At 48.0% G+C, this 22,875-nt stretch overlaps 1 protein-coding gene across 1 annotated transcript in view; it reads right to left on the minus strand.

Moving 5' to 3' along the window:
- Window positions 1–22,875, minus strand: part of ACAP3 (ArfGAP with coiled-coil, ankyrin repeat and PH domains 3) — a 91,447-nt gene that overhangs the window by 6,172 nt on the left and 62,400 nt on the right. Inside the window, exons 10-21 of the mRNA XM_019511826.1 lie at window positions 15,334–15,446; window positions 11,385–11,436; window positions 10,799–10,899; window positions 9,273–9,384; window positions 8,464–8,672; window positions 7,200–7,269; window positions 6,990–7,084; window positions 5,884–6,098; window positions 5,176–5,280; window positions 4,643–4,744; window positions 1,188–1,280; window positions 450–670 (exon numbers count right to left, since the gene is read on the minus strand). Of these exons, the coding sequence (XP_019367371.1) occupies window positions 450–670; window positions 1,188–1,280; window positions 4,643–4,744; window positions 5,176–5,280; window positions 5,884–6,098; window positions 6,990–7,084; window positions 7,200–7,269; window positions 8,464–8,672; window positions 9,273–9,384; window positions 10,799–10,899; window positions 11,385–11,436; window positions 15,334–15,446 (1,488 nt within the window). The remainder of the gene's footprint in view (window positions 1–449; window positions 671–1,187; window positions 1,281–4,642; window positions 4,745–5,175; window positions 5,281–5,883; window positions 6,099–6,989; window positions 7,085–7,199; window positions 7,270–8,463; window positions 8,673–9,272; window positions 9,385–10,798; window positions 10,900–11,384; window positions 11,437–15,333; window positions 15,447–22,875) is intronic.

Below are 22,875 nucleotides of genomic sequence, written 5' to 3' on the forward strand. Positions count from 1 at the left end.
GAAGAATCTAACAGAGCTTAGCCGCTGGAGGATATTCACCAAAGGGACTCAAACCTGAAGCAGCTTGGAGCAAGTCTCCTTCTCTAACCAGGCTTGAGTCCCTGAATGCCCATCTAATCCTTCCACCAAGAAAGGAAAGTCTCATTTCAGAGAAGGGGCGGACATCAGGCATAGTGCAGGCAGGGAATGGTCAAGCTTCACCTCTGCCAGCTGCTCTCACTGCTGTCCCAGGCCTGCAACCAGCACAGCTCTGCCAGTCCCCTTCACTCTTGCCAGCAGCCCCCAGCCCCCGTGCTAGCAGCCCAGACAAAGATCCACTAAACTAGGCACACTGAGTGCCTAAGATAAATCTAAACAGAGGGTCTGGGACCATTAACTAGCTATGTTACTAAGCTGTCCCCTCTTCTTCCTTCAGAGCCTAAACATTCAGAGCTGCCAGCACAACCTACCCCCATCACAGCTTGAACCAGAGGAGTTTTGTTTTCATCTTCGTCATTCACCCAGTTGACTTCTGCACCGTGAGCCAAAGCCTCTGCCATGAGAGGCAGGTTCCGGGCCCGGGCTGCCTTGTAAACCAGCAAGCCGGGGTGCAATTCCCGTAGGTCCTCCAGGTCCGAGGCCTCCTGTTCAATCTCTGCCTCGCCGCTAGACTCCTCTGACACTTCACACTCTGAGAGGGAGAGAGGGGTGGGAGAGGTGAGCTACATCCTGCTTTACTAAGAGCCTCATGTTCCTCGCTTCATACGCTCCTTGCCAGCCTGGGCATTTGAGAGACCTCTCTCAGGCAACACTGGAGATATGCAACTTTGACACTGGTGAATAAGTGACCCTTTTCCGCTACTGAAGACCCCAGGAAGGAGCGAAACAATTGATCTGCCACTGAAGAAACTGGGCAATGCAGAGGCAACTAGCTCAAGGAGAAGTTCTGCGGTGACATCTTTTCTTCTCAGAGAGCTGGGTATGATGAGGGAGGGCGGTTTCTCTCTAGTCAGGTCATGATAAAAACAGCACGATAAGCTGCTTGACAGAGATCAGGTCCTGTATCTGAGGGCCTCTCAACCCAACATTTCGGCCCCTTGGCATGACATGGGGCGGTACAAGGGAACAGAATGACTCTGAGGCCCATCCACCCTGCCTTAGGCCTGCTGGTCATCTCCTGCCAGTGTTAGGCTGTGAATTACACCCACCTTCCTCCGTGACACTGTCCACCACTGAGCCAAACACCAGGACATCAGTGCTGCCGTCAGTGCTGCCTCCCAGCCCACTGTCGCTGCTCAGACCTGCAGGGCCAACAGAAGACAAACCAAGATCATTTTAATATGCAGACAACCTGCAAAGCCTGCTTTTGGTGCATCAGGGCCCTCATCTCCCCAGGCTGCCTCCCCCTATGTGAGGGGGTGCTCCAGCATGTGTCCAGCACATCTTCTGCTGGGGAGAATAGCACTCTTCCCCCTCAGACAGGATCCTGGAGGCCTTGGACTGGGCCGGAGACAAGAGCAGCAGCAGGGAGAGCTTTGTAGCAGGATGGGCAGCATCATAAACAGAGACAACTATCTGCTTTCACCTCTGCTGCCTCTGTTTCCCCCTCCTCCAGGCTTCCCCACAACCCTTCGCTGTTTACTGAGGCATGTGCTGTGATGCATCACTGCTGGTTGGAGGGTCACTTGACCAGCTTCCTGACCCATTCATATCTATAGTCATATCACACTTCACATTTTTCAGGCACTCATTCAGCTTTCCAACCCCCTGGATGGATGGGTAAATATTAAAGGGCAGCCAAACACATAACAGAGGATGAGTCGCATGAAGATGAGGCAACTTGATCAAGGACACAAACGGTATCAGTATCAGAGCAGTCTGTATGCCCTTCCTGCACTTTGGGGGGATGTAGCAGTTGAGAAACATCGGAAGGGAGAAACCACCACAGAACTGAAAATGGAAGATGTCTCCCAAAGGGACTGGCATGTCACCCTGGTACAAAGAAGATTTCTCAGCATCTGTAGTTTCACCACCCTAGGAGCCAAAAACTACAGTAGAATCTGTCTATGGACAAAGAAACTATCAAAAAGAATCAGATCTGAGGTCTACCTGCCCCCCTGGCCTGCAATAGTGATCAGGACCATCTGCAGCAGCATAAGGTATTGAAATAATCCCCCTCACCTACACTGGGATTCGTACTGCTTTCTAATAGCTAGGGACTAGTTTGTGCCCTGAAGCCTCAGGTTAATAGCCCTTGCAGAGCTCCTTATGTATATCTGATCCCTTGGAATGTAGAGCAGAACGGGAGAGATGGGCCCAAACCAACACCTGGTCTTAGGATCCAGATCAGGATGCAAACTTGGCAGGGTGGGCTCATCTCTACTAGGATGAAAAGAGTCGGTCTCGAGAGGTTATACCCATTGAGATAACCCACAGCACCTCACTTCCAGGTTTGGGGCAGCTGTTGGAGATGTAATCAGGGCAATAAGGCATCTCAGTGACATCCTGTTGCTGGCTTGGTTCCTTTTTAATTGCAATGAGACTTGTGTAAGCAAAGTTTTCATTCTGAATAAATCATACATTCCAGCCAGCCTGAAAAAAGGTTACGAATCTGGCAGTTTGTTTTTAGTACGATACACTGAAAAGACTTGCCAGATTCAGCAAAAGATGAGTGCATAAAGGGAAAAACAGGCATTAACTTGGACTGATTATTTCTTAAAGGGACATCATTTTGTGCTAGGCATTTTGATCCAGTTTGATAATGTTATAGCAATGTAAATCCTCTGATATAAGTGCATCCAAACTTTCACTTGTATAACTAAGAACCAATTCTTTTCCAGTTTTTTAGACTTCACACTCTTTATTTTGTGTCACTTGTTGCACTGTTGGGCAGCTGGCAGTAAGTCCCCGTCCAGAGAAACACACATTTTTCATCGAATGATGACATTTTGTTGAGCATTTTTCCTTGGTAAGCACAGCAGAGGTGTGGGTTTTGATTTCACACTTACTTCAAATAAAGAGCAAGTCTTTACTGAAGTGGCTGATTTACTGACACACCACTACTTCATTCAGTTCTAGTGAGCAGAAGTTGAAAGACATTTAACACCTCAAAGGACCAAATTCCTGGACCCTTTCCTATACAGCAAATGAAGTCCCCATAAGAGTGATGATATGATGATAGCATCATCTAAAGCCAGGCATGATACAGGCAAGCAAGCTTCCTCCACTCAGCTCTGCCAGTGCATTTGATCTTGCCTTAAAAAGCAGATATTCCAGTCCTGATAGTTCGTCAGCCAAAGGTTGCCAGTTGTGCTGAACTCTACCAAGCTGCATGGTAGATTGGCTACAGGACAGTGCAGGCATGAGAGTGAGACTATCAGACCCACTTCACTTGTGACCTTGAAGCAGGATTTTGAACCCTGGCTGTCAGAGTCTGTCCAAAGGCTGGTGAGTCCCTTGGGTACAATTAGAGCAGGGAGGACAACTCTCAGCCTGTAATGTATTCAAGGGATTTGCTTCTTGGCCCTTTTTCATTTTTGGCCAATTCTATCCTGGCTTTTCTTAATCACTTGCTGAAAAGTGAACACTTTGTTAAATAGTCCTTGGTCCTTAACTGGTTTTAATGCAATTCAGTGCAGGTACTGGCTTTCCAAAAGGGGATCTACTTCAAGTGCACTCCTAGACCTCATGGTGTGTTTCTGTCCTCCTCCTGGATAAATGCAACTCACAGGGCCAGGGTAAACATTAGACTGTCATGTTCCTCGAATATTCTGGAATCGTTTGCTTTCAATTTGTCATCAACAGATTTCCCAAAATGTTTTGTAGGAAGTGATCTCGAAGGGGAAGCAAACCTAGCTGAAAGGCCTGGCTGCTTAATACTGTGAACGAATGTTGGTGAGAAATGTTTTGCACCATTCTCTGGCTCAGGTCACTAAGACCCTAGTTTTCTAGCCAGGGATACACCTGTGTCTGACTGCAACCTTGTTGACTCCACTGGGACTTCACATGGTCATGACTGGATCATTAGCTATCTGCAGTAGGGGCCAGATTCTGCTCTCAGCAGCATCAGTGGAAATACTGAGTAACTCCAATGAGACAGATTGAGTTTACACCAAGGTAAGTGACCTGAATCTGACTCAGAACAAGCACAAGTGGAACTGTCCAAAGTGCCAGGCACCAAACAAACTCTTTTTCTGTTGAGTCAGTGGCAAAACTTTTCTTGATGCCAGGCCACTGCTAAGCATTTTGGAGAATCCCACCTAAACTGGGCCTGGGAAAGGATAGTATCAGTTCAGATAGAAACTTTGAATGTATAAATTCCCTGAACGCTAAAATAGTTGCAGCTGTCTCAAAACTAGAACAGGCTCAATTCAGCATGTCATGAAAGCCGCGTGCTACACTGACTTCAGCAGGGCTGAATACAGCATTAAAGTGAAGCCCTTGTTCTTGTGCTTAGCAGAATCAGAGCTGTAATCACTTCAGCTTTCTACTCTATAGCAATATCTATGTGTCTGTCTCTCTGTCTGCCTATCATTTTCCTGAGGCCCCTATTATAGCGTCCTAATGGTGTAGTTTAAAAGAATACATCGCTTCCTCTGACTTTTGCCTGGAACAAGTGAAATCTGTGGGTCTCTTGCTGCTAGCTGCTATGGCGTCACCTTACCTCCGTCCAGGAGGAACGGCATACCGCTCCCACCGGGACCAATGCCACTGCCACTCCATGGGCCAGCTCCTAGCGGGTGCTGCATAGAGATGTGGCTGGCACCTAAGAGGAAGGTGGACGGAATGTGAGGGGAGTTAATTGTCACAAGCAAAAATAATTTAAAAAAAATGTTAAAAGTAAGACTGGCTTAAAAAAAAATAGAAAAAGCTGATGGGATGTTCAGGTTGGGGAGAAAGGGCATGGAAAAAAAATCCCATCCACCAAAATACCAAGACCAGGGATTGATTGGAAAGAGATTTAAAAAAAAGATAAGTGTGATAAAATTGGGAAATGGGTCAGGGCTAGTGCAAGTAACTCCCCCTCACTCTCTCTTTAAACGTTAGCCCCAGTGTGTGTGTGTTCTCTAGTCAACTGGCCACCTTTCCAGTGAGGGCTGGTACCTTGCCATCAGTCTGGTGCAATGCACATGCCCTAGAAGAAGTGGGAGATAAAGACATGCCAGCAGCACAGCTGCTCCCTCTATTTATACTTACTGCGTGGTCCAGAGCCGGCGCCTGTGTCAAAGTAGGAGAAGAGGGAGTCCAGCTCATCCGGGCAGAAGAGAGAGTCTCGCCGGAATTTCCTCTCCAGTGTGGCAGCTGTTGGCAAGGGAGGGATGTTTAAATTTGTAGGAGCAGGGGAAAAGAAAACCCCATGCTTGTGTTTGTATAATCTGAGCCTGGAAAGTGAGCCTGCAGATCTATGCAAAGAAAATAATAAGTAGCCTGTTGGACATGGCAAAACCGCTGTTACACTGTGACATTTGGGGCAGTGGGTGACCCTGCATAAGGACAGACTCTGCTCTGGACCAGCTGAATAAGAACAATAAAGCTAGTCTGAATGTGTTGATAGTCTGGACATGATGATGAACAAGCAAGTAAAGGATCAAGGAAGCAGTTTACAGGAGACCTTTGATCATCCCAATGTATTGGTCCCACCTGGAAGATGGTCATGCCGTCTTCCTGGCCTGGAAGAGGTAGCTTGTAAGGGAATTGAACTGGAAAGCTATATAAAAGGTGTGCTTGTGCAATGGTGTGAGCACTCATAAGGCTGCAGCCACTAGAGGGAGGCAGTATCACACATATTTTATCACAGCAGATCTATCTAGAGCAGAGGGCAGCATTGCAAAAACATGAGGAGCAGTTTGGACAGATGGGTGTAGCATGTTGTACTGGAAAATGGGAAGCTGGGGCTGTTCCCACCTGATGACAGTGCTGCCGGCGATGCATTTCCTGCCTCGTGGCGGTACTTCCTGCGAGCTGTGGGTGCTTTTGTGGTGCTGTTGTGCCGCTGGCACTTCTTCACGCTCCAGCGCCGGGGTTTCCTCTCGTTGTCCACCAGGGCCTCAGTGTTAGGCAGCTTCTTCAGGAATTTCTTCTCCACGTATTTGACCTTGATCCAGGCTTCCTTGTCTTGTCTGTAGGGAGAACAAAGCAAGCATATACTGCACAGCTCATAGCGCCAAGAAGGCCCAGCCACTGCAGGATCCTTGGACCATACGGTGAAAGCCAGGTCCCCTGCAGCTGCAGGGCAACTCCTCTCCCTGTCATTTAGGGTAGTGAGAACTGTAACACTAGGGCAAGATGTGAGGATGCTTGCTTGCCACTGCTTCCCTTGATCTCTTGCTCTTTACAAGGATTTTACATCTACCTTGTAAATAAAGTCAAGAAGGACCTAGCCCTAAACCTCAGCACACCACAGCTCTGTCCCCAGTTCTGCCATAGACTCACTCTGGGCCTGGGGCATGTCACTAAAGGCAGAATCCTGAAACCCAGTGGCCCAGTCAGGCTTCCTAATAAAGAGCCTGGTTATCAGAGATGCTGAACGACCACGGATGGATCCCACCCATTCACAGATCTAGGCTGGGGGATATGCCATGCAGCTCAATGGCAAGTGCTGTGAGAGGCAGCACTCTGAGAGGAGTTAAAGGCAGAAACCTGGGCATGGTAGGGGCATGGAAAAGCCTATTGAGAGACCAGAGCTGTGCCCTGGCAGGTAGCATGGAGACAGGGGGAGGTAAAATGGGAAGAAGGGTGTCTACTGCAAAAAATGAAGCAGATTCCCAGTACCAAAGCAGCAAAACTAACCAGTACTGTGAACTGTTCAGTGGTCTCCCTTTTGCGCTGTCCACTGCACACCATTGCTGTCCAACAGGCACGTGTAGGGCTAATCTAATCCCTTTCTTTTCCCTTTTCTGCAGCTCTTCCACGTGGAAAAACAGGATCCCTACTGACCCCATGGCCAGAACCTCAAGGACAGAGCTGTGGGGAAGCACTGGAAGAAGATAAGCAGAGGGGCTCAGACTTACCGGGAGCTCCCTGACGTGGGCTTCTTCAGTCCCAGCTCTTCACACTGTGCTTCATAAATCTGATTCATGGTGGTGTTCCCCAGCTCACACATCAGCTGCAATAGGGCAGGGGAGGGAGAAAGCAGTCAGCAAAGGCACTGCAATTCCTTTCATCCTTGGCCCCAAGAGAGGGATTCTGCCCCAGCTCTGACACTGAAAACCAGCACTCACTTTCAGTAACTCTGGCTCCCAGGAATCCAGCGTGAGAGATCGGACCTTGGAACAGTGAACGCCCAGACTCCTGGAGAACCAAAGGGGAGACGGGGAACGGTTGTAGGCTTCAAAGCAGACTTTGTACATCAAAGAGGAGCCCCGAGCAGGTGGCAGAATGAATGGAAGTGAGCGCAATTCATACGCATACAATGCAAGTCACAGATTGAGAGAGAGGCAGAACCATGCACATACAGAACAGTTCCCTCCCCTGCGGGGAGTTCCCATAGCTCTATTTAATGCCTTGTGCGATAAGGGCACCCTACTGAGATACTTAGCTTTCAATTGTTTTATGTTTATATTTATACTCCCTAATTAGAATTAGCCCTTGGAAATCTGGAAGGGAAATATGTTTCCTTATTTGAAATTTGTATCCTACCATGACACGTGCCTGCTGGCTTGTTGTGGTAAGGTTTTTTAGGAGAGCTAAGCTGGGTGCCCATGGTTTGTTATTAGAGGGGGTTAAAAGCAGGAACACTTTACATTTATGCAGCACTTTGCACCTGAAGATCTCAAAGTGCTTCACAACAGCATGTAAGGTTTAAATGCAGAAAGGCCAGAGCAGCTGAACAATTTATCCAATGAAAGTCAATAGCAGCTGGGAATAAAATCTAGGTCTTCTGACTTCCAGAACACTCCTTTATCTTAACTACAATTTTCACAGGGAAAATAGGATAGATAACTTCCAGGATAATTGCGCCTTCTATAATTGCTGCAGACTTTTGAGTGATCCTGTATTTTAAAATGCGAAGTTGAAGTAGTTTCATTCCAGTCAAGATCACAAATCAGGCCATTTAGTGATGTGCTTTATGGTTCCTTATTTGTGCAGATCTACTCAACATACACAGGAGGTAGAAACTGTTACCCGGGGGGGGGGGAGGTGTATGTATATGTGTATATATATATGTATGCATGTATATGTGTATATATATGTATATGTGTGTGTGTGTGTGTGTGTATACACACACACACACACACACACATACATATACACATGCATGAAATATATAGGTCTGATGAAGCGTGTGCATGTGTGCATGCATGTGTATGAGAGAGAGATATGCCTGTGCATATGAGCATGCATGCACACGCACACAAAGAGGTGCTGCAACCTTCTGTGCCTTTGAACATGGCTCTGTAAACACAAGTCAGCTATAACACAGGCATCCCCCCCAGAGGCAGGGAAGCAAAGCACCCAGCCGCTAAGACTGTGTTTGCACAGTACCTGTGGATCCCAGAGCACTCGATGCACAGCAGAATGCCCAGGTTGATACTGGCCCACCGGGGATCCGACTGACCACAATCACAGCACTGGTCATTTCCAGGAATGCTCTGGACCCTCTGCAGGATGGTCTCTCCCTTCACGTTGCGATCCCGGGAGTCCGTGGCAGAGTCAATGCTACTAGTAGATGGGGAGGCAGTCCGGTCCAGTCTCTGCAGGGAGACAAGGGGACGGACTGTGTGCTTTGCAGCCCAGCCTCTGACTGGTCTCAGACTCTGGGAAGCTAGATGTAGCGTAGTTCAAGAGGCTTGATTATTTGAATGAAGGTCATTTCTGTTGTTCCAGAGGTACTCTACAATCATACTGAGAAGCACTCAAATTCCAGAGTGGGTTTTATACCTCATAGTCACAGGGGGAAAGTGCCAGATAGAGAAGCCTGAAGCAGCATTAGTTAAGGAAAGCCAGGGATGAGGATACCTGTTCGGCTCATCCCCTTTGAACCAGAGTCTGGGAACAATATGAACTGGTAATTATTCACCTGTGCTGCCAACCTGTGCCCCCATATAGCAACACAGAGCAGCAACCCCCTTCAAAAGGCCACAGTGCTCCTTAAGGGAAAACATCCTGCAGGGCAGTGAGTCCTTGGGAGGAGGATGTGAGGAAGGCAAAGGCTTCAGGACTGCTCTTTACTCTTGGCTCTGATTTGGTCTGCCCTGTGTGCTCAGCAGCACCTGGCCCCCTCCCCACAGTGCCCATGCCTGCTAGACATTGTGAGCTGCATGACTAGCCTCAGTGCCCGCCGTCTGACTCACTTCGATGTAGTAGCTGTCAGGGCTCTCCCGGTATGCGGAGGCAATGCTTGCCTGAACCGCCTGGATCCAGGCCTGGCGCAGCTTCTCCGAGTCGGCTTGCAGCATGCAGCTTCTGTCAGGGAAGAGGCCACAGAACAACGGGTTGGTAAAAAGCCATGGGAAGGGAGCTGCAGCTGCACTGGGCACCTGAATTTTATTTACAGCCAGCTAGACAAGCTCAGCACTTTTCTCTGTGCCCAACTCCCTTGGGCAAACCCAACAGGGACAGCAAGCAGCCTGCAGCAGTTCATCTCCGAGATTATTTCCGTTTCCCGGACACCATCCATTCCCCCCCATCATTGCCCACAAGGCTGCTCTCATTCTCCTTCCTTGAGGTTTCACTATAAGATGTCCCAGCCAGCTCCCCTCTTGGCCGCAGCAGGGTCAGAGAGATGCTGGAGCACCCCTCACAGCACTGGACCGCGGGTCACTGCTCACATCCTGCTGTAGGGCCAGTATAAGCAATGAAAGCACCACAGCTCCCCGCTGGAACCTCCCTGGGGCTAGGAAAGATTTCATCTGATGTCTCTAAACTATCAAAGGGAAACCTATTTCCCTCCCACACCCACTCACACTCCCCCCCCACCTCCCCATCACACGGGCACAAACGTGCTCGCTTCCTTCACATCACGTCTCCCTTTTCCCTCCCACATTCGCAGAAGCTTTCTGACCCTCACAAACAAGCCAAACACACACCTTCCTTCCCCCAGCACCTTTTCCTCAACCCTCCCCCTTCCTCTGCCCTGATGCTTTCATGCAACTCAGGGAGAAATGCTGGTAACGCAGCACCATGTGAGAGAGAGCAGACACTTGGCCCAGTCCATTATAAATTCCCTTCAGGCATTATTCAGCAGGACTGGCTGCTCTCTGTCTGATGAGCTGTCTCCAAACACCGCTGCGTGACAGCTGGTGACATTTGCACTCCTCTGCCTCCCTCCTTTCCACCTGCCCCACTTGGCGAGAAGCACCTCTCAGTCTCTCCCAGCAAAAATCTGGTGGACCTCAGGAGAAAGTCCCTTTTACACTGCTTGTGTCTGCTCCTCCTCACTAGCTAGATCCATGCAAGGGAGGCAGGGATGGCATTGCCCCTTCATTCCTCTTGTGATGAGTATAGAGCCAGAGCACCAGATTTTTAACCCTCTTGGAGTTGGGGGTGTTTGGAGCCCAAACCCAGATGTAGTTATGCATTTCACAAGCCCTGGATTGCAACCCCTTTGCCCACTTCAAACTTTTCAGCCTTTCAGGTGCAGGCTTGGATTTAGAAAAGCAGATTCAAACTCTCTGACTGGGGCCTGCGTCTAATGTTGCTGCTTCTAGGTTCTCCAGGACAATCCCTCTTCCTTACAGAATAGCAACTCAAAGCACAAGGAAGCCTGCTCTCTCCCAATGAGTTGTAGGCCGGCCAGTGTCCGCTTGCCGGTTGCCCTACAATTCCCCACCTAATCACACTACTTTGTTCTATGGCCAGAAAAAGCCCCAAAACTTACTTGGTAGGGGAGACAACCTCAAAGCAAAACCTCCTTTCTATATCTTCACAGGGCTTGACAGTACAGAGACGCAGGTCTTCCACCACTACCGTGAGGACATCCTAAAAAGAAAGAAAATGGGCACCTGTCTGTGGACTGCAGGCAGCTTGGCACTTTCTCCAACACCAGGATGCCAGACCTCACAGCAGCACAAGTTCTGCTGCATTTTTATTCGGACCATCCTGGAAATGCTCTAAGAACAGGTATTCTCATGGCGTCTCCAATACCAGGAGTGAAAAAGAGAGGTGCAGGGGGAAACCAATAGAAAGAGCAATCAGCTGAACGTTTAAGAAACAGGGGTCCTGGGAACATGGCCACTCATTTCCTCTGTTAGACAGCAATGCCAAAGTGATTTATCCACTGATCCCTGCCATGCGGTTCTCGGAACAGCTTGGGTTCTGAGCAAGGAAATATCAGAGTGGAAATTTCAGACCACGCTTGCTGTCAGAGCTTCAAATTCATCCTCCGCCCCCTGCTCATCCCCAAACAGCAGGGCATCAGATGAGATGACTAATCTGCTCATGTCACCTGGGGCAAGCTCACTGACCTTTAGCTTCTTCTGGTATACCAGCTGGCTGTTCTGTATGGAGAACCACCTCCTGAGGAGAGACAGGGAGGAAAGAAGAGGCATCGGAGCAAGTGATTAGTAACAATGTGAAAAGGTGAGATGCAGCCACCTTTCCCCTGAAGGACAGGACATCTCTGCTTTTGCAAAATAATGCCATTCATTCCAAGAATCATGGAAGATATGACCCGGGTAATGAAGCCTTGCATTTTTATAGCACTCTCCTTCTGAGAACAAACAAGTGCTTTGCAAGATGACTGAATGACAGCATTTAGCACTGAGATGCTATGGGGACACATGTCCTGGATATGTCTGTGGATACATTTCTAGAAAGGAAAGACAGGTTGAGAGAAAGAGGTAGTGTTAGAGAATCATATACTTTATTGTTTGCACAGATATATCCACCCAAGTAGTCTCCCTGACCCCATTACAGCCAGCAAGGGGGCTGCAAGCTTCACGTTAGGGTGGTATATGGCTGCATTAGGAGCAGGGAACTGGCTGAAACAGGAGTGAGGGATGATCTGCTACAAGCTTCCAACAGTCTGATTTCCACCCAAATCAGACTCACCGAATGTGCATTCCAATCCCTGGCTTTAACCCTAACCCTAAAGTCACACCGTTACCCCATCTTCGGGGTAGCTCTGTCCCTGACGTCACTGCCTCAGTTATGTATCTTCACATGATGACGTTTGTGAGGTCACTGCCCCAGAGCCTAGATAACATTTAGATTAGAGGAAGTTAGGCTTTTCTGGGGGCAGTTGTCTTTCACCAAAATCAACAGAGTTCTGATCATTGTTATCCAGGATATTCCCTGAAAAGTCCACGAAAATTTCAAAATCCATTGTATAACAGGAGGGACCACCAGAGAAATGCCACTGAGTCAAGGGTACAGCTTTGATTTGCCACGGCAAATGTTTCTGGATTTTATCAGCATGTTACGGAAGTCCACCCATCCACCCACCTATCATCCCTAGTAGCACACACCACCACAGAATTTCCGAGCATCTTATGCTGGAAAAATGAAGGTACGCATAGAAGCTAACTGATTTGTCTATGTCAAACTAAGGAATATAATGCAGATGGTCTCACTCCATTCCTGTGATTTCCCTATACAGTTATCTCTCTGGGAAGCAGAAAGCTGAGAGGCTACGTTCCATGAAGGATGGGCATGCAGCTGGGTGAGGAAAGAGTCAGAAAGCCTTGAATTAAGGCTATGAAACTATGAATTTAAACATTATTTAGACTTGCACCTTGCCTTCAACATGCAAAAGAATTCATTTTCCTGGGAAAACAAAATGAGCGACACTTCTATTTCTATCTTTGCGGAGACATTAGAGAGAGATAAAAGGTGACATTAATAAAAGATGTACTGTCTGCCAGGAATCAGAGGAACGGAGGTAATGAGAGGCCTTTTCACTTGCTCAGTAGCCTCTTTTGATCAGCTTGTGAATAAGCTTGGATCTGCAGCTCGTTGCGCTCCCTGTTGTGACAGCCATCCCCCCTGACAGTGGCAGTGGTGTATCCTCCAGGATCTTTTCTGTCACAGGAAGCCAAGCAGAAGTCTGCTTTCTGAAACTGTGAGCCTGGATGCCACTTCTCGCAGTCCCAAGTCTCTTTCCATTTGGATTTCCTGGCTGGGGCAACAGCTTTAGGGCATGCACTGGCATACAGTGCTGGTTCTTATCCTGAACTCTTAGGCTTTGGTTTGTACAGGTGCATATGTTTCTCACAGGGGTAAAGGTTGTAGCCGTGTTGGTCTAAGGACATCGGCGGACAAGGTGCTTTGGGTAAATCTGGTATCTTTTATTAGACCAACTCAAATAGTTGGAAAGCAGTCTTCTTTGCAAGCTTTTGGGCACAAACACCCTTTGCCAGGCTGAGGAAGCATCCGCAGTTTCTCACAGAGGCTTTTTTCCCAGGGCTCCTGAAATCATGGTCACATCTCTCTATGTATGGGGTAGGGGGGGATGTGGAGGGCTCTAAGTAGGTGGGATGAAGGGGGGCTGTGGCTGTGAATAGCTGTGATGTGGAGGTATGGAAGACTATGAATAGCTGGAATGTGTAGGGAGAATGCAGATGGATGCGAATAGCTTGAATTTGAATGTGCGGGATACAGATTGCTATGAATAGCTGAAGCATCCCACTTTCGCCCCAGATTTGTCAGGTATATTGGAAAGAAACAAAAGCCTGCCTCCCTGCAGAAGAAGGTGCCTTTGAGATAAGTCTAGGGTACCTTCTCCAGCTTTACATCAGAAATGCTGAGGGCTGACCCACAAATCATTCTGAGGTCCAGCTCAGATGAGTTATAGCTCATGGGCTTGCGAGCACCATATGCAAACCTCTGCAATGCTGGGCTGAGTATCTCCGGGGAGCAGCTGTTCTCACAGGAATATGTCACTTTGGCTTTAGGTCCCTCAGGAGCCCCTGAGGTGCACACGATGCACTTGAATGTCATGCAAATGGAAAAGCCTTGGTGCAGAAACATTAGACCAAACCATGCTGGACTCTGCAAGACAGGCTCAGTGTGAGTCTGGGGTAACGATCTGGAGGGGGAAGGAATGACTTTGAACAACGTTTCTCCCCCTAGGCATGACATCAACTTGCCGCCTCCTGGCTGAGAAAGGGTGGGCCATGTATGCACATGCCAGGAACTGTTCAGCACTTTCTGGTTTGCTCCAACAGGGCAGCAACACATCTCTGCCTCACTGCAGAATATACCCTGATCGTGCTCAGAAACCCATGCTCTCAGGAGCCTGTCATTATACTGCCGTGTCAAGAGTTGGGGGTCAAAGAGGCACTGATTTCACATGCTAGAAATAGAATCTGATGGCTTGAACCCCACTTTCACTTGCAGCAGTTCAAGTGAGGCCCCATGCCTTGCCCAAGGGATGCCAGGCTTACTGACATCAATCGAAGAAAGAACATGAAATCCCCCTCTTGCCTGCACTTCTCCAAGGTCCCGGGGAGCTCTACTGTAGAAGGCAGGCTAGCATTTCAAATGAAACATCATCTGAAATATTTATAAGGGACTAGCAGAAGGGTCAGTGCCTGGAGGGAGCAGATCTCCGCTCCTTGCTGCACAGCTGACGTTTCCAGGCTCCCACCTCTCATTGCCTTGCAAAACAAAGCTGTCTGATACAAGCAGCTCTCAAAAGTCATGTTTGTCCTGCTGTGTTAGATGTTCCTCTTGATGGTTACAACTGTACAGCTTTCCTGGGGCCCGACTCCAGCTGCTTTGTGTCCTGCCTTCCAAGCATGGAGCCTGGTAGCTGGCCCATCAAGGAAGCTGCTCACTGTCATGCTTTTTGACTTTTGCAAAGGTGCAGTGAACCTCAGGCAGGTTTTTGTTTCTCAAGCCAAGCCCATTAGGAGTATACCAGTTCTCAGTAAAAAAACCAAACAAAAAAAGAAACAGGCTAGTCCCAATGAAAGCAAGCAGTCCCACATGCCACTTCCAGCAGTAACACTTCACTGGACTGGAGGAAAGTGGGAAAATATGGAAGTGATACTAAAAGAAAGATTTCCTGAATTTTGGTGGGAACTTAGCATTAAGAAGCCAGGAAAAGCCAGTTTATCCTTCAAATTATCTTTACAGCCTACAAAACATAAAACATTTAGCTCTTTTTAATGAGTTTAGTCATTTCTATCCCAAACAGGCCAGCATTGCAGGACGCGTCCCGTCCCCCGCCATTATATCACAAAATCCCACAAGTTCAGCACTCACAGAGAGAAGCAATAGCACAGCTTAGCAGTAGGAAATCGCTGAACTGAAAAGCTCATTGGCCTGGAGCTGCTGAAGTCATCTCAGCAAAAGTAGATGTCACGAGAGATGTACCAAATCAGTGCCAGGCACTGCTAGATGCCCTTCCAGTCCTGAGCCAAAATCAAAACCCTCATCCAGCCACCAAATGCATCAGGCTTGATTACTCACCGGTTCCACGTTTTGAAAGCATTGCTTGCTCGCTTGAAGAGGTAGCCTTCCATCACCACTCCATTGGGGGCATCAACGTTAAATTCCACCTTGGAGTCATCATAGGAGAAGTCCTGCAGATTTAAACAGATTGAGAAAACGTGTGCAACAGCAGTACCACTCCATGCCACAGAAGCTCTGGTGATGAGGATGATCAAAATCCCTACCTACATGGGAAATCTGGATGCCACAGCAGCACACTGCAGTTAGGATTGGGAGGAATAATATCCCAAGGGAAAATATAGAAAAAGGTCCTGTAGTTGGCCTAGTGGTTTAACATGGTTTAACTTGGGTTTCCCTCTGGAGACCTAAGTTCCAAACCTTGACTACATTACTAGAAAAAACAGATTTGATGGTCTGTGCCTTTGTCGTCAAAGCAGTCTAGTTTACATCGTGAAAGTATTCCCATTTTGGTACTAAGCAATGATCATCACAATGGCATCTTGCTCTGGTCCAGGAGTCTGAGGTGCAGAGGTTGAAAAACAGAGCGCTTCAAGTTGGAAGTGAGATGTAGTGGGAAAGCGTTGGGTGATTCCAGGACTGGAACAGCAATACACATCAGGCTTGAGGAGCCCTCGCTGGAATTGCAGAGGGTTACAGGACTGGGGCAACAAGAAGTGCTCTTCCATAGGCAGGAATGCAGTGCATGGGGCTGGCCGTGTGAAAGCCAAGCAGTGAAATAGCTGAGGTCAGGCAGGACAGAAGAGAAGTAGGCATATTTATACGATCCTGTGTCCTTTGCAGTCATGGTGATGGATGTCCCTTTCCATAATTTGTACTTGCCTTATTTCCTTCAACTGCCTGGCCACCCTAATTGTCAGTGGGGCACTGGACTCAGTCAGTTTGTTGCAGCTCCAAATGCTTTTTTTTTCTGGGGTCAGAATCTGACCGGCCAGGCTTAGGCACAACTGCACCCTCTTCTGAAGACAGTCATCAGCATTTTGACACAAGCATTCTCCACAAAGCACTGTCCTTGGGCAGGTGTATTGAACACAATGCTCCTGAAAACCCTCCCAGCAGAATCCATGCCTCACAGGACGCTCCACTCCAGCAGTCCCCCACTTTAGCAGATTGCAACCATCACTGGGAGCCATTAGCTATTTTCACTCCAATAGCCTTAGCTGTTTCTATTGTTCAGAGGAAGCCACATAAATGTGGTTAACTACTGCTCCTCCTCCAGGGAAGGCTGTGGTTATGCAGCAGCTAAGGAAAGAGAGGCTGGGTGGGTTGGTATCTCTTGATGGCTGAAAATTTCCAAGCTCTAAATGCAATCTTCAGCTGGAAGGGAACTGACAGTGGGGTGCTGCTCAGTGAAGGTACCCTGTATATCTGGTGATGGTGTGCCCTGCCAGTGCCTATGGCTCCGATCACAGCAAAAAGAGGAATAAAGGAAACAGTAACTCTCTCATTCCTTAGCACTCCATGCTATTTCTAATTTCCCAGGCAAACAGAGGCTTCTCAATCACATCTCTCTCTACCCCATGTCCCATTATGCCATGCTACTCTACCAACCTGAGCTGCCTTTCTGCGCTTGACACTGTTACACCAGTCCTCCCAGATGGGGACAGCCAGGAAGAGAGAAGGCTACAGCAATACATGGGAAGGTCTGCTCCCTGGAGAGGACCATGTCTCCTGCCCATGGGAAACCAGGTCATGGACTCTGAATGACTTCCCCCACCGCCCTGGAGCACCAAGCCGACCTCTCTTCCACTATATTCAAGTACTCTAATTGCTTCCCCCGCACACAAATATTTCTCCTTGCATTGCTTGTTTCACAGGACCAACCACACTATGGTGAGAAGCGGCACCATTAGCTTAAGTGCCTTTTCCAGCTCAGCATATAAAGAACCCAGCGAGGTTGGGTTGCTAGGCAACATGCACTTCAGTCTCATTAGGATGACTTATTTCTATGTTTGGTGATGCCAGCTTGCCAGGGAGGTGTCATAATAAGAATAATACTGATAGAGAAGGAGGAGATATAATGGGACAAGCCTGAGTCATTCCTTGAAAAGACAGCAGGATGCCCAATTAGCCAGGAGAAGCTATGCTGTAATGCTCCAATTAGAGAGGGCCACTCCACTTCAAATTTACTTGCCATTAAAGGAGGTAGATCCCATGTGGTCTCCTTTGTGGCTGCTTTTCCGTCGTATCGCAAACAAAGACTGGAGGGATCTTGCTTGAAGCAGCACAAATTCCCAGCTGGCTCCACTGGTGGCGGTGGAATCGCTCCAGCTCGAGGCTGGTGTGAATGGGATGAGAATCCGGCCTGTGTGTTTTACCGTAAATACCATAAGCACCCAACCAGCGCCACCCTCCAGAGGAGCTTCCCTGTGGACGGCAAATGCTCTTTAAAACAGTCACCCTGCAGTGCTTCACTTTCGAGAAGAGCTCTTACCGGGGACCCTGTATGCTAGCAGGACTTCTTCAGCTGCCCTCAGATAAACACCACTTGTTAAGGGAAAGGAAAGAGCCTTGCTGATGAAGGCGAGAACAGATAGGCCATATGCATCGTGGGGGTAAATAAACAAAAAAGTCAATTGGGCTCAACCCAGGTGTGAATTGAGCCCTGCGTTTGTTTATACGAATGGCACTTCACTCTGTTTTAATTAGCTCGAGCTAGGATCGTGCAGCACATCGTTCCACAAAACCGCCTGGAAAAAAAATTGGCGACAGCATGCATTTGGGCACAAAATGATCAACAGCATGTAGAGAGCTTCTTTGCCTTCCAAACAGCTCTGACTTGTACCAGTCTAGAGAGAGAGACACACACACACACACACACACAGTATGTACACTGCTAATAGGAAACTGAGAGCTGCACGTGGCTAAGGAGAAAGACATCTGGCTGCACTAGTTCAAGAACCCTTTTTCTCTTCGAACCCCTTTTCTTTATCAAGGACAGTCTGTGGGACAAACTCTTTGCATACTTGCAGTGGTGAAAGTCCCAGGAAGCTCCATTGACATCAGCCAAGATGCACAAGGGCAGCGGAAGGCAGCATGTAGGCCCTGGAGCAATAAGCTGGATTTGCGAACTACATCTAAGTAGAGGAAGAGATGTGAGGGATAGCACCTGTCCACACTGTCTCTAATAACATACCCTTGCGCATATCCCGCAGGTATCACTGACTATGTTTCATTTAGCCACTCCGACCACACTGCAGTGGGAGAAAAGGGAAAAATCCAGAATCCACTCCCCCCAAAAAAAACAAAAAACCCAAGAATCATTTTCCCTTTCTCAACAAGGCAGAGAAAAAAAGAGAAATTTTGGAAACGGCTTAGATAACTTGAAGGTAACCAAGGCACAATTCGATTGCGTGGTGCGTTAAACACCCCTTCCAGTCACAGATGGCATCAGAGAGGATTGATTGCTATCTGCTGGAGGAAAATGGAAGTCAGATCCATTAGGAGAGACACGCAGAGGCAAAATAACCTTTTGTCTTAAAGAGAGGTTTAACCCTTCCAGTTCAAGACTTGGTAGCATAACATCTGGGCAACCCTGCTGGATCTAAGCCCCCAGCATCTTCTCAGCTCCTTACTCCTCTTTTATTAAAAATCTAATCATGTTATTAATTAAAGTTAATCAATATAAAAAAAATCTGACAGTGAAAATCAGCTGGGATGCTTTAAAAACTGATTCCAGTGCATTCATGGTTGTACCTCACCCTAGCATGCTGGCCACTGAAAGTAGAGGGGACAGAGAAACAGGGTTTGAACAGAAGAATTGCTGCTAGAATAGCTGCCTAACTGGCAAAGTCGCATTCCCAAATGCTAATCCTCAGGGTCTTCCCAGCATCAGCAGGGAAAGTTTTTTCAAGCCCCTGAAAAGCTTTTTCAGGCCCCTGAGGAAATAATATGGCCAGGTGGGTTTGAATAACACCACAGGGCAGTCCTAGCTACATATTGTTGGTCTGCAAACTATACCCGACAGACTTGCCCTTCTCTGGGCATGTGTACACGTGCAAAATTAATAGATTTCATTGATATTAGGGCTGGAAGGGACCTCGCAAGATCATCGGGTCAAGCTGACGAAAGGGTGCTGGGGTCAAATGATCCTAGCAAGATACACATCCAAGGGTATCTTAAAGGTGTCCAGAGCAGGTGCTTCCATCACTTCCGGGGGAGTCTATTCCAGACTCTGGGGACTCAGACGGTAAACAAGTTTTTTCTTATGTCCAGCCTAAAACAGTCTTCCTGGAGTTTGTGACCATTACACCTTGTCTTCCCTTGGTGCTGCCCTGATGGACAGACATTCTCCCAGTTCCCAGTGCACACCTCTTACATACTTACAGGCTGCCACCAAGTCCTCCCTGAGCCTTCGTTTCTCCAGGCTGAAGAGTCCCATGTCCCTCAGCCTTTCCTTGTAAGACTCGGCACTTATTACACAGGAGTTTATTGCTCCCACATACTGTGTTTACACATGTGGTCAGGACTGCAGCATGTTGAGCCAGGTTGGAGCATCCCTGGCTGGCAAGGGGCCTGGGGATCAGCCTGCCAGCCTGGGGCTGCTCCAACGTGGCTCAACATGCTGCAGAAGGGCTGGCTGGGGCACAAGGGTGCTCCAGTGTGGTGCTAGCTGGCGGGCAGCCCCTGCACTGAAGCACCCTTGTGCCCCAGCCAGCGAAGGCAACATCTGCACATGAGCTGCTGGGGAGTAAAAAACTCCACAGTAGAATAGTACTTGTATTTACACATACTATCCTGCTGCAGAGTTTATTAGTTTACTCCAGCCTAACAGCACTGCGTGTGTAGACGCCGAGACATTTACTACAGCTAATTAGTCCACTCCACAGTAAACATCTCGTGTAGATGTGCTTTCTATGTCTAACCCTCACGTGCTATTCACTGAAAGACAATCAGGACGTGTAGTAGAGATGATATCTATTCTTAAACCAACAAGATTTTTGTAAAAAATGTCTTTAATTGCTAATAATAGATATCACCTCTACTGTGAGTCCTGATTGCCTTTTCCTCTAGACCAATATGGCTACAACCTGGGTACCATTCACTGAAAGAAGCATTTATTGCTGCTGGCCTTGTGGGGACAAGTCAAAGAGCCCTGGCTGGAGTCCCTTCAGCCAACCCTCGAGCAGAGGGGATACAACAAACCCAGCTGGAGACTTCTGCTCCAAGTAGAGGGAGAAAGAAAATCAGTCTTTTTCTTTGCAAACCAAGCAGCCCATCTGTGGGACTCACTGAGGGGGAAAGAATAGGTAACCCCACCGAGCCGTTCCCATAGAGTGACCTTCCTGAGAGTTTAAAGGGGCTGAATGAGCAAGGCAAAAGGCTCACATTACAGGCTCTACAGGGGTCTTCTGCTATTGTGTCATCTCCTACCTAACTGCACATGTCCTAGAAGGAGAATCAGCTTTGGTTTTAATGGACTGTCTTTTGTCAGCCCCTTAACATCATTGCTGTGTGAGATGACCGGGCAAGCTTGCTCTAATTTTTAGTTAAATTTAAACTGATTGCTCCACTGGCATGTTTTGCACCATGCCCATCTCTGCTGCTTGACTGTGTATCACCATGTTATCTTCTATCACCATTAAGTCAGGGAAATAGCCTGGGAGGTTGTGGGGGGGAATCACTTTCCAAATAGTATCTGGCTACAATTGTCTATGCAATGGTGAGGTAGCTACCAGGGCAACCGTTTGGAGCGCACAACAGGAAAAGAAACCAGCCACACTCCAAAATAAGAAAGCAGATCTGGCATCTTCTGTTCTCTTTGCTTGCACACAGTTTCAATAAATCAAGCTGGGCCTACCTCATGGCCCCTGCCCCTTCCAGCCCCATTGCTTTGAATTTATACTCTCGAGGCTGGGAACTGATGGCTTTTAATAAATGACATCACAATGGTTTCCATGGCAGTTCATTGAATTCTGCTGAAGGAACAACAATGAGGTAACGAATTCCAAGAGTCCCATCCAGAGGGACATGGAAAAAAGGCCTCAGTAAGCATACTTTTAAACTGGCGAATGAAAAGGCAGAAAAATCAGCAAGGGCATGGTCACTTGCAAAGGACACTGGGAAAAAGAAATTAAAAGGTTCCTCCAAGGGCTGTCCCTTTAAGCATCCACTTGTCCCTATCCAGGAGGCATCCACAGCAGGGGCTTTGCACTGGATGTGGCAGACAAGTTCATTCAATTGCTTATGCGGCGCCAACCATGCATGCAGAAGAGACCAGTCCAATTCAATAAACCTCCAGTTAAAGTGAACAGATGTAAAATGAAGAACAGAAATATCCCCTCTGCCCCTTTCAGGCAAGTCTTCTTCAAAGGGAGAGCCCAGGCTGTGAACCTCTGGCAACTCCGTGCTGGTGAAGTAAGAGACTCACTGTTAGTTCCCTAGAAAAGGTCTCAACCTGTCCTGGTAGGGGCAGTAGCTGGAGGAGAGGAGACCCGTAGGATGGGACCTTCTCTAAAATAGCACACAATGTTATAGCAATGCCCCCACCCCCCCGTCCTATGAATTCTAATGACAATACGGACCTCCTTTGTTAGGATGAAAAGTGCTGTGTAAGAGCTCAGAATTAATTGTCATATTCACCATTTCATGCTTTTTATTGCAGAGATGGAAAGACGCCCCAATGGGCTTGTGTATACTTTCTTTATAAGCAAACCTCCTTACTAATGATGATTTGAGCAATAGGAAATAGAAAGCACCTGCGGTGCATTGCCTCAGAGGTGACCCAGTAGTTCTACCCAAAAGTACCCTCTTTATTTGCAAAACATTGAGTGATTCTCCTAAATAACAGTTATGTCATGCACGCTGCATTGCACACAGACATGTGTCCGTATATAATATACGGTACGTGCAAATAAATGCAGTATGATGCTCTGCATGATTCTGCATGTCACTACGGTATGAGGTGTGAGCATTCTGTAGCCGTAAATGCCCATTTTACGTGTAAAATCACATGGCTCTGCATATTCGGCATGTATGCACACAGACACATTTCACAAAGGGACACAAGGACATACACGGTCCAGACACACATGAATAATAAAGCACTTTCTAAAGGTGATGATCCCTGTGTCTCTGTAACCCCTCTTTGTGCAGACACACTGCAGACATCATGACCCTGTGAGCACAGACAGGTCCTGCAGGCAAACCCAGCCAAACACATTCCTATACAGCGTCCACAGACAGACCTGGAAGAGTCCAATTGACAGTCCTTTTGTTTCTATTCCTACCTGCAGAGGCATGGTGCCCCCACTCTCCAACTGGCTGGGAGAAAATGCTCAGAGACCTTCAAATTGTGCACCGGGTGCCAAACACATTCAAGTCTCCAAAGTACTAACTCGCCTCCCCCACCGGCACACGGGGAGAACCAGTCCTGCTAACACCGCTAACTTCTCCAAAGCTCCCGCACACTCTCTCCGTCAGCCAAATCCCCTCCAGACCAAGCTCCTTACCAGAAGGTACTCGAGCCTGCCGAAAATCTTCATGCTGCCAGCTGTGAGGGGGATGCTCTGATGCTCCAGCCAAAGGAGGGGGGAGCTGCTG

The sequence above is a fragment of the Gavialis gangeticus genome, unplaced genomic scaffold, assembly GCF_001723915.1.
Source record: "Gavialis gangeticus isolate Ggan-Ray unplaced genomic scaffold, GavGan_comp1, whole genome shotgun sequence".
In the NCBI taxonomy this organism is placed as follows: Eukaryota; Metazoa; Chordata; order Crocodylia; family Gavialidae; genus Gavialis; species Gavialis gangeticus.